Source organism: Struthio camelus, chromosome 6 (assembly GCF_040807025.1).
Source record: "Struthio camelus isolate bStrCam1 chromosome 6, bStrCam1.hap1, whole genome shotgun sequence".
NCBI lineage: Eukaryota > Metazoa > Chordata > Aves > Struthioniformes > Struthionidae > Struthio > Struthio camelus.
In genome coordinates this window covers 15,907,024-15,919,199 of record NC_090947.1, presented here as the reverse complement: position 1 = coordinate 15,919,199, position 12,176 = coordinate 15,907,024, and the positions used below count along the sequence as shown (strand labels likewise).

Genomic DNA, 12,176 nt, shown 5'->3' with positions numbered 1-12,176 from the left:
AAGATTGGCAAACAAATGACAGCTTTATTAATAAGACTAGAGAGACTTTGTATGTTACTATGAATTCTGAGAAACTAGAGGCCATTGCTTTTGCTTGGCAAGAGAAAGAGATGATGTGTTTTTCTTAAGAAAACAAATAGATTTCCCTCCTCCAATCCAGTGAATATCCACATATATCAAACTAACTGTTAGAGAACTACCTTATTAAGTGACAGGAATATTTAAATGTCTTGTTTAATATCCAGGATATAAACTGAAGTTTGACATCTTACTGATATAAATTAGGAGTGGGCAGGCAGAAAAATGTCAATATAGAAACTGCCTAAGAAACAGACTGGAACATTTCTGGGACCACATAGTGATTACTATCCAGTCAAACAGAGAGTGGCACGAAAGGACCCTGGGAAATATGCAGCATAATGCAGCATAAGCATACAAGAGTGGAAGTCTTTGCTCTTGTCCACATCCTCATAGACTTTGAAAAGTTTAGACTACAGAAATAGGAAAAGATTCACTTGTGGGAGCAACTTGTGTTGACTTCAACTGCTAAAATGAGATAAAAGAATAAATCATATTTCTATTTGTCTTACAGAGAAAAGCTCATCTCTAAGAGTAAAGAACCATGATCTAACTTCATGCTTTAAATCCTATTCTACAGAATCCTACAACAGCATTTTGCAAAGAGGAAAAAAATAACATGTCAGTTATTCTATGTGATAAAGGGAAAACACAAACAATGAATTTGGAATTACTGTAATTCTGGTGCATTAGTGACTTCAGTTGGGCAAACAGGAGGTATCAAGCATCCAAAATCTCATTTTATTAAGAAACGTTGACATGGAGGCCCCTGCACACTTACCTGATGGGTTGAAATCCTGAAAGTAGTCAGGACAACGCTGTACTGACACCGTTCCTGCAGCAACGTCACTCCAGCACAACCAGCCATCCCATGTCCTGTTACAGTAAGGACCTACAAACAAGTAGAGATCTGATAATAACAACCCTTCTTTCGTAGCAGTCTTTCAAAAGACAGACATGAACCTCTGAAAGAGACTGTATGAGGTTTTTTACTTGCAGCAATGAGTCTTCTTCATAAAGAAAAAGGAGAATAGAAAAACAAAATTTAGCAATAGCAATAGTTAATTAAAACTCCACTTAATATAAATAATTCCTTATATATATATATGCATTTCTTTGATTAGATTTTAAAATGCATCATCATTCAGCTTGAAACGGTCTACAACTGCAATTTATAAACCACATTAGGTCTAGAGCACTGCTAGTGGATAAAGTAATACTCTTTGGGTTAAAGTGAACAAACTAAGTCAATTCAAACCACATAATTTGCATTAACAAAGAGCCTTACACCTGTAAAAATCATTTTACTGAATTTATTTACACTTTGGATGTATACCAAGCCTATACATGTGTTTACTTGCTAGAAGCCATCAGGAAGCCTGGCTGGGAGGAAGCCACTGGGTTCCCTTGCCTGGAGGCAGAGCTAAGCCCACAGAGATCATTGCTGACAGACATTTCTTTCACTTTTCCAGGGACAGGGATGCTACAGTGTTCCCATAAAGCCTGTTTTAATGCCTCATTGCACTATAGCAGATGTTAACATCTATAATAAACATCTCTTGAGAATGAGCTAGGCTTTTATAATCAACTCTTTTCCCAAAAGATATGCAGAAAGCCTAACCCTGTCTACAAGTTTGAAGATGTTTTTCATATCTTCCTTCATTTTTCTTTTTTCAAGACTTAATAAACTCTCCCCCCATCCATCTCAAAGGCAACATTTTTCAAACAACTTATAACTCCTCCTCTTCTCCTCTGAACATTCTCCAATTTGTCCAGATGCTTCTGAAATTGCGGTGCCCCAGGCTGTACATAAGCTTACACTGTCTATACTCATCTCCATTTCTGACCTCCAGACATGAACTTTCTCCAAAGAACCATTTCAGAAGAGAAAAAAAGTCACTGTAAGAGAATGCCATTATCTCTTCTTCCTCCAAAAACTGCAATATTTTCTGAAGATAAGAAGTCAGAAACAGTAGATACAATGGCAGGTCAAGCTACTGAGGCTAGCTCTGAATGAGTTACCAGAAGGGGCATTAGTAACACTAATTCATTCTCAGAGCAGGGCAATAATACGTATCAGGATGTTTTCAATTTTTAAAGGCAGATGTTACCAGAGAGATAGAGGTATTATCATAGCAAGAAATTAAATAAATTGGTAATAATAATTACTTTTATTTTATTAAGCTGTGTATATATTTAAATGAACATTTTATTTTATCTTATTAGAAATAAAAGCACTGTGTTATATAAGAAGTGGTGCTATGGGCAGTTAATATACTGTATTACCTTATCTTTATGAATCCCATAGTGATATTTCTAAAAAGTCATACAAATACAGTTACAGCCTAAAAAGTGACTGCTACCAAGACAAGAAGGGAGTATGACTAAAAAACCCTGAATTCATTAATTATGTCTGCTGCCCATTTTCCTTTGGAAAACTGTATGAGAAAATAATCGCTACCTTCTTTCCTATGAATAGGATCTTGCATAATTTTCTGGTAGCATTCATACTGTGCTGTCATAATTTTATTCCGTGTAACACTCAGTTGAGCGAAGTCCTCTGTCATATTCTGATGCCCTTCAGATGGTATAGCGGTGACAAAAAACTAGGAGGAAAGAAACTTTTTTTTAGCAAGTCATCATTATTTTACCAATATCTGTTTCTGTGCCAACCGACTTAGATCTACTAGTCATGTGCAAACTGACAGAAATTTCTTGAATTTCAATATTTTTAAATATTATTTTTTAAATATTGTTTTACTAAAGGAAAATGACCTTTAGGTCTTACTACAATCTGATTTTGTGTTTTTCAGTTTCGTTTAGCAGTTCTTACTACTGACTCTTGACAAACTTCTGAATGAGCCTGGGGGCAACGCTCTGCAAGTCAGAAACTCTTGTGACATGAAGGACATAACATCCAATGTTACAATTATTCAAACTAAAACACAAAAATAAGAAAGTGGCTCTTCATCAAAAATTAAACCTTTGAACTCCATTTTTTTAACAAGTGAAATACTTTATTTCAGAAGGAAGCTACAAAAATTCAGGGGAGAATAAAGTGGCAGATAGAAATATGTTACCCTTGTCATGCAAGGGGTAAAATTAACGGTTCCCAGGATCTCCTCTGAATCTGAATTAGAAGTCTGCTCTGCCCTTACTGGGGTCTTCATAGCACTGCTTATATGCAACTCATCAATTGCTATTGTAAAGTTCTCTGCTAGCAAAGGATATTCTGAGTTCAGCAGAGCTAGGTGACTTTTTATGTTCCTTTATCTCAGGAATTAAAAGCAGGACATAAGCTAGATAAGGATCCGGCTGTGCAGAAACTTGAACACAAGATTTCTGCATTTCCATAGTAAAAATTTCTGCAGCATTCTGTACACACATGTTAAAAGTGAAAGTGGAAATATAATTCAAAAAACCTGATAAAACTCACCATAGTAACAGAGAAGAGGAGCAGCAAAAATATGATCCAGTTTGTTGCCATTTCTGTATCTAGTGCAGTGTATTGTATACTGCAGTCAAATGAACTCAAGCTGCAATGGAAAAGGCATAGGAAGAAATTTAGTAATTCATGAAAGCCAAAACTGATAAAAGACTTCGTATTTTCTTTCTGAATTAGAACAAATAAATGGAGGTCTACTCAATTTGTATTTCTGGCATGGTAAAGCCATGGGATATACATGGAGTACATGATGTGAAAACAATGCACTCAGTTCACCAGCAGCAAATTCCAGCAGCAGGGTCATGCTGTGTATGTGTGTCCCGCAAGGCTGCCTCCATGTCTCGCAGGGGAGGTAGGGAGGGCCACCCCTTGTCTCAGCTGACATCAGTCCTACAGAGGATCTCGTCTCCGTCAGGCAGCCAGTATCAGCTCTAAAGGATATGTAGCTCTCAGAGTCCAAGAGCTGAGTGGACCCTTTGACATCTTTGCCTTTGCACAACAGAGCTTTGTCATGAGGAGACAGCCATTATATTTTCTGCATTGTTAGAGTGCTGAATAAACGACTCCCATTTTGCTTGTACTTTACTTGTACAGCTGCAAGGATGACAAAGCCAATGCAGGGATTAGTTGCGAGCTGTAAAATAGTTTCTGTATCTGACAATTGTTGAGCGCTCCCAAACGTATCAGGTTTTCTTGGAACTCCCAGGATGTGGTGGAATAAGCAATTCCATTAGTCAAAGTGAAAAGAACAAAACAAAAGCATATCCTATGCTCTGTTGTCTGTTTGTTAATACATAAAGGGATTAGAAAGAGTGGTAAGCCTTCAAAATCTTCAAAAAAAAACCCAAAACCAAAAAAAGCACTGAAAACATGTTTCTGAATGGCTTGAAGAAAATAGAACTACTCAGTAAAAAAGCTATTCTCATCGTACTGTGCGGGCTATTCTATGAACCATTTCTTGAGGTGTGTACCTAAACTATAAAGTCTATACAATGACTTATTAAGGACCTAGACCACCTAGTAAGCCTAACCCTGCTGTTCAACTCTCTTAACAGGAAAGGAAACGTACCAGAGATTTCTCATGTAATTTCATCATGGAGAGAAGACTCTGTTCCCCATGAAACAAGTCACTGCACTTGCCAACCATCCTTTCAAGCCCAATAAATGACCAGAAAGCTGGGATCAGCTACCAGACAACTAGTTAACTTTTAAATCTGTCTTCTCTTGATGCATCACTATCTGCTCTAGTGATCACTCACAGTAACATCAAACCAGAAGAAAAACGACAGAAGCTGGTAAACCTTTCTCTTTCCTAGGTTCTGAGCATTTTCATCCACATATAGTCCTGAAGCATCCTGAGAAGAGCACAATGTCAAGACTACAATAGAGATATGTGAGCTTCTGCACTTCTCTTCTGCTTGCATGGTAGCATCCATCTAGATGTAGTTATTACAACTAAACAGTCTTTTAAAACCTAAAGTTTTGAAACTAGCAATAAAACTATTATTAGCAATAATAAAGAGGGCCAGATACAGGCGAGTTTAGCTCCCTCGTACAGATTAACTCACCAGAAATATTACATCACTACTTAAGATATAAAACTCACATACCTAGCTCAAAGATCCAACTGCTACTGAAGCAAGAGGGCTGTTGGGAGCTGAGTACCTACACATAAATCTTCCTCCTGACTCAAACCACATTCTCCCTTGGACCACACTTCCTTTGGTTTTTTGAAGTTTTTCTTACCCAGCAGTCACGTCCTACAAGAAACTGGTGGATAACAAACAGCTGAAAGTAGGCTGGTCCGCAGTGGTAATCTCACACAAAGTCCACCCTTTCAAAAATTGTCTTGTTCCCAGAAAGAAAGCATTCTGCTTCTTTTCTCTTTTTACAGTGAGATTCAGCCCTCTTGACACTACTGTAGCAGAATAAACTGCATTTTCTAGGATATACAGACTACAGAATAACTCATCACTGCTGTTTATTGTATAGTTTGCAAATGTAAGATATCTTTTGTAAAATCAGTTACTGTTGCGCCTGTTCCACCCAGAGCAAAACTGTATCAGTAACCTTCCCTCTATTTTTACCATTGGCACGTAATCTTCTAATACTGATTGCCAGAAATTGCCTGGGTAATTTAGTGAGACCCAGAAATTCAATATGCTGTTCTGAGGCCTCTTAAAACACTAACAGGAAGATCAATTAACATGCATGAAATATATTTGCAGTGCAAGCTAATAATATTCTAGGAAAATCAATATGTGACGAGAACCACAGTAAATAGATTGTTGCAAAATTGCTATCTGGCACATACAGAATGCCAAAAATTTGTAGTGTTTGTTACTGGAGACATTGTTAATAATTGAAAAATCTAAACATCCATGTGTACTGACTAAAGATATACTGAATATCAAATGTAAATGGAGATGTTGATCTCTAAATTATCAAAGAGGTGATTTGATTTCAGCTAGATGATAATTTTGAAGTGGGTTTAATTCAAATCTGTTACAAGTCTGAAGTCATTACAGTTGTGCCTGGAAGGAAAAAAAAAAAAGCAGCACTGACCTTTTAAAGAACACAAAAAATTGGAATTAATTACCTGGATATAAAGTAATAAACAGAGTAACCTTCTCTCTTTCCAAAATAAGTCAAAGCACAGTTGTGTAGGGTTAAAAGTCATACATCACATGCACAGAACAAGCAAAGACAGCAATCAAGTAGAACATAGCAAGAATAATTCAATGTGTGTTTGTCTATATATGTACACAGAAGTTTAAAATAGTTTCCTCTATAACAGTTCCAAAATCCTATTCCTAAAACAAATGTTGAATGGCAAATTTCAGTAACGTCTTGCTTATTTTTATTCATCTAAAAGATATTGTCATATAAACAAAGGCAGAATTTCTCTGCTGTGATTCACAGTCCAAGATCATTTCCATTTCACAATATTGAAAGCCACCCCTTAGCTCAGTTACTTAAATAGTCCACATCTTTTTATATCTAGTGGTTTTGTAGGCATTTTGTACTACTATCCAATATCCAAAGCTAAATTATTAATCCTTCCCAGGAGATAGACAATTAAATCAATTCTTTAATTCTCTCAATCCTTTCCACACCTTCCTCACAGTTATCAACTGCAAAGCCTAAACTTAAATATAGAGAAATAAAATCCTGCTTTTGAACATGACTGTTTTTAGACTTAATTACAAAATGCAGGATGAAGGTCATTCAGATGCATATTTGGACTTTAACAAAGCATTTCTTGCATCATCACATGAATTCATTTGCACAAAAGTTATGCCAGTTAGTTTGGACAAGAACCTTCATAGGAAAATTAAAAACTTAAGATTGGACTGCAACATAGTTCATTGATTGAGGTAGCAGGCCAATACTGCTGAGAAAATAAGGCTAAGTTTTATTAGTTATTTGTTCTGATAAGCTGAAAAACAAATATAAATCTCAGAGAGTACTTGCTGGGAGGTATTAGATGCATGAGGCAAAGGAAATGACAAAAAAAGAGACCCATTCTTTCAACACTAATGCTTTCCAGGTTCTTCTTCTGCTATTAAACATCTTTAACAATTCTACAGTGGGGAAAAGAGGACATCTTTATCAGGCTGAGATTAATTTGAGTGTATTAAATGATAGCGTCAGGAAGAAGATTGCGGAAGCTTAGACAGATTCCTCTGAGGCCACTTGGTGACAGTGGGGGACTGAACAAAAGACAAGAGGACCGCGATTTACACAATAGGTATTGAATGAAATTGTAAGTTAGTGGACACAGTGCTACAACCTAACAGTTCTTTCTGCCTTAAGTATTTTGTCAATGAAAGGGAATGCCACTGGAAAGAGAAAAGGGAATTTCAATAGCAAATCAGATCTTCAAAATCACATTTTTATATTTAGTGCGTGCGGTACTGAACACTGGGGTAACTTACAAAACTGTCTGGTTTTCCTTTGTTACATTTTCTGTTGCCCAAACTAATGACACTCCAAAGGCCTTTGTTATGTTTCTCACTGTTGGCAGTGACATCTACTGCAGAAGACAGAATTCAGCAGCAACTGCAGGCTGAACTTAGCCAAAAATGCCACTGGGTATAGCTTTAACAGATATTCGTGTTCTCTTCCTCCTGCTTTCTCTGAGAGCCATCCTGCCTATATCATCAGCTGTTTCCACTTTTACTTTTTGCCCTCCTCCCAAGAGTAAATGTCATCTTTGCAGAACTCCAAACACTGCCTATTTGACTGACAGAGCAAAAAATGTAAAAATTAAAAAAAGTGAGAAAAATAATTTTTGAACTTCCATCACCTGACTGCATTTCATACAGAAGAAAAAATACATGCTTCTTCTACCTTAAGCAATTGCCCTTTAGCTTGAATTTTATAATAAGAGGCTACTTATGTCATTGCATGTATATGCATACACAAACATCTTTCACTGGCTAATTGGTAATCTTTGATTCATCTGAGAAAAAAAACATTTTTAGGATAAATTACATTAGTTTGCATTAGTTTGCTTTGAAAACACTTGCACTTGCAACACCGAACTTGAGCACGCGCAACTATCCTCTACCTCTCTGGCTGAAAAGACGAATCAGCATGGCTATTTTCTTGAGAAAAGTCCCCTTGCGCTGTTATTCTAGCACTCCCCGATTCTGTCTAGGTTGGAATATCTGTGAGACATAGCTACAAAGGGTATTTTACTATTTCTGGTTCTGTTTAGAGTGTGGCATATGACTCAAAGCATTTCGAACCCCAGGCAAGGTTTGGTTGTTTCAGGCCAAGATACAGGCAAAAGACCAAGTTGGAAAACGCCCAACCCTTTTCAAGTGTCCCTAATTTGAATTGCTGTAGAGTACACTGTTAGGAAAATTCAGTAGTGTTCCAAATGGAAGTACAGTCAGGGCCTTCACTTAACTCTCCATTCACATAAACTTTAGGGGAAATACTCTGTCCCTCGACGGGTAGATTCTCTTCTAACAAAAACAGTTGTGCTAGTGGTCGGTACTAGCAAACTGCTAATACACACCACATTCATTTAGCCTGGAGAACGGACTACAAAGTCTCCCAGACGTCTAGAGAGCAATGCAGGGCAATTTGGAAATCTTCCTAATCAGGAAAATTGCTCTCCCAGTTTCTGAGGGAAGCTCTTCTGCTAGGATTTGGATCAAACTGCTCTGATGATACCACACAACAGCCCACAACTGTATGTGTGGGAATTTCTCCACCCTCCTAATAGTTACGGAGTTAAGAAGCCTCAATAATACCAGCTATGGAACTAACTTACTGAAGCTAGTGGAATTGTCACATCTAGGTAGCACAGTTTCATAATACTAGAATTCCCTATTCATCATCACTTTGAATCAAGACTGAGGCATCAACAGTTGCAGATTCCTAAACAGAGGAGACAAGAGACAAAGGATTTTGATCCTCCCTCAAATAGTATTTACTGAACAGAAGCATTAGCTCTTCACAGTTTCCAACAGATTTCATTGCACCATTCTCTTCAGTCAGTCAGTGACAGGGGTTTTTTTGGTTTCTTTTTAAAGTACTCTCCTTTACGTACATATAAGTGAACTGGTACATTACCCAGATACGTCAGGTCCATATGGTGCTATATTTTAGAATAAACACAAAATTTAACTTACTATGCTAAAACACTGTTTCAACTTAGTTGTGATGCTAATGGAATTGGTATAGGAAGGCATTCCTATCCTCACTACAGTTATTCTTTCAAACCTCAGGTGTGGCTACCTCTCATCAAACCAGATGGAACACGTCAGAAAAAACAACAATTAGAAAATGCTCCTAATGCCATTTTGAACCCCTTAGGAGTACTATTATAGTGCACCCCGAGTACCAGCAACTGGTAGTGAGTAGCACCATAAAGCAAGAACATTGCAAAGAGCTTGCTTGAGAAATGCAGTGGCTCTCAAGGAATAAACTAAGATCCCTTCCTGCAGTGTAGAAAAGAGAGGTTATCTCTTTGTTTTTTTTCCTCGGGCCACGTGGTATGTGTGTTTGAAGGTCAAAAGCTTACTGCAAGTGGAAAATTGGGTCTAGTTCACAAAGATGTTTCACATCTTTTATTTTCTCAATTATCATGCAGATAATCTTGGAGTTTTTTTTGCATCACTCCAGTTTTTTGCCAGGGGCCTTGCAGATATTGTAGGACTGCCTGTAGATAAAATTACAGATTAAATTACCTCCTGTGTACTTTTTCCCATTTATAGCTTTTGGCTACCATTCAGCTAAATTTTGTCTCCCACATCCAACAGATATTACAGACAGTAATTGAGAATGCTCTTGGCCTTTTCTAATAATACTTACCTCATAAGCATCTGTCATAAAGTGATGGTGGTGCTGTTTTTTGGGGAAATAAAAATCTGACTCTATTTTTTTAAACACTTTTCTTCAGTTCACAGGTTTGGATGAGATTGTGAGTTATCCCAAGAACTACAGGCTGTAGAGGTAACTGTTTTCTCCAGTTAAAAAACTGCATGTGCACACACACACACATCCAAAACCCTCAGAATAAGGGTCGGAGGAGGAAAACTCCACGAGGTTCTTCCCCTGAAATTTTCAGCAATTTCTGCTTTTGGGCAACATTGCTCCCCTGCACATAACAGAGCTAAGATGCCTTCATCCACCACACCAGCTCTGCCTCTTTGAGGCTGAACTGGCAGCATTTCCACTGATAAAAGGTAATCCAGTGCATATCTGTCTGTTCTTCATTAAAAATGTAGAACTGAAGAAAATGAAGAAATGTGTGCCTACTTATACTACAATTTGAAGTATAGCTTCTAGAAATACAAGGATATTTCCATCTTGCTCTTAGCTAGACAGGCTTTCTCTTGATCTCTGTGCTTCCAAAGCCTTTCCTCTTCCTTCTGCTGGTCCCTCTCAAATGTGATGGGCTTTCTATTGATTTAAGAACTTACGAAGCTAGTGGTAAGAAATGCTGCAATTGCATGTGGAAGGCAGGTGAGAACTCAGGGATTATGAAGTTAACAATTCAGCAGGATTGTTTACAGGATACCTAACTGTGCCAAATAAATGCATAATGTTAAAAATATATGCATGTTAAAAATACAAAAGACAAGACAAAATTATTTAGGGTAAAGAAAACACACAAAACTCCACACTTTCAAGATCATTTCATGCTGTTTTCTCAGTTATAGTATTTTCTCCTGACAGTACTGATTATTTTATCTTCTAAAGAAAAGTATCTATCACAGTCTGATATATAGCAATATAGTAGTATAACTCTGTCATTTCTAGCCTAAATGAAGTAGCAGAAACTGCCAGCTCTCATAAAATAAGCTGTACTGCCGAAATCAGTTCTCCAGTAATACATTTTTTCATATTTTATCAAAATACAAAAACTGTAGGATAATATTCCCCACATTACTTATATATTTTAAAAAGTGTGGGGGTTTTTTTAAGAATTTTTGTCTTATACAGTAATATTAATACCCAAAATGCTTACCTTCTTGAACTAGTTGCTTAAATAAGGTTTTTACATAAAGGCACCTGTGATTCTGGCAAAGCAAACCTTTGTCAACAGACTGATGTTTGAATTCCATGGATTATTCTCAGCGATACAAGAGTGAGATCAAACAGATAATAGTTATTAACTCCTCCAGGTTTTTCAGTGAGTGCTCTCTGTCTATCATTCTGTTGAGGAATATGTTATGCTTAACATACTAGCTTAATACTTACTAGCTTAACCCTTTTTTCCCTTTCACACTTACCCAGACTGTATCGTGATGTCTAAAATCTATTGACACAGCTACATACACAATTAGGGAAAACTCACCAAGTTCAGTTAAAATATGGTATTAAATTCTGTAGCATTCATTCAAGCATGAAGAAACTTAGAAGCAAGGGTGCTGAACGACATTACTTATAAAATGCTGGAGTGACCACTATCAAACATAGATGTAGAAAAGATGACTAAAGGAAATGACAATGACAACAGAATAATGGAAAATTAAATTCCAATGTCTGACTGACTAGTGCTAATACTTCTCTTTTTTCCCATTATATTAATTTTATGCTGTATTATGCTTTTAAAAAGTAGTTAAAAACATCTTCAGTAAACTTGTGTAAATTTTCTCTTCGTCCAAAGCAGCTGCTATGTTGCGACAAGGATGTTCCAATTTATGTGTTATTTTAAATAGAAGGGGATTGCTCATGACATGTTCTCTTTTCCAGGATTTCATGCTATGAAAAACTTGGAGAACTCCCCCACTTTTCTTATTAGGTGTATTTTAATGTCCTATTACCCTTTCTCTCTCCATATTCATCATGCATTCAAGAAAATAAATCATAATTGAAACTGGAGCAAGATGTCCACAGACATGCACACCAAAACGTCCTGGGCCAAACCCCATAACTCATAGGGATGTGTTACTAAAGTGACCTCAAATCCAGCCAGTTACATACTACAGCAAATCATCATGAGTATGATGGAGCTCATACTCTGGAGCTCAACACTGGAGCTGTTGAATTTTCCCGCATGGCCCAAATTCTATTGCTTCATTCCAATTGCATATTCAAAACTGTGAACATCTTAAGGTTTTAGGAGAGGGCTTTATGAAATACTTTATTCTCTGAAAAATTCCAAGGATTCTCTCTGTCTTCCTGTCTC

The 12,176-nt window shown here is 37.0% G+C and overlaps 1 protein-coding gene across 6 annotated transcripts in view; it reads right to left on the bottom strand.

The window, feature by feature from the left end:
• CALCRL (calcitonin receptor like receptor) overlaps window positions 1-12,176 on the bottom strand; it is a 77,926-nt gene that overhangs the window by 28,173 nt on the left and 37,577 nt on the right. For 3 of the 6 annotated variants that reach the window (XM_068948347.1, XM_068948346.1, XM_068948345.1), the window contains 3 exons: window positions 3,515-3,617; window positions 2,540-2,684; window positions 860-970 (listed from right to left, as the gene is read on the bottom strand). In XM_068948347.1, coding sequence (XP_068804448.1) covers window positions 860-970; window positions 2,540-2,684; window positions 3,515-3,565 — 307 coding nt within the window. In that variant the 5' untranslated portion in view covers window positions 3,566-3,617. Of the gene's footprint in view, window positions 1-859; window positions 971-2,539; window positions 2,685-3,514; window positions 3,618-5,133; window positions 5,266-12,176 lie in introns of those variants that run through there. The other 3 variants (XM_009666263.2, XM_009666265.2, XM_068948348.1) reach the window with 2 other exon arrangements.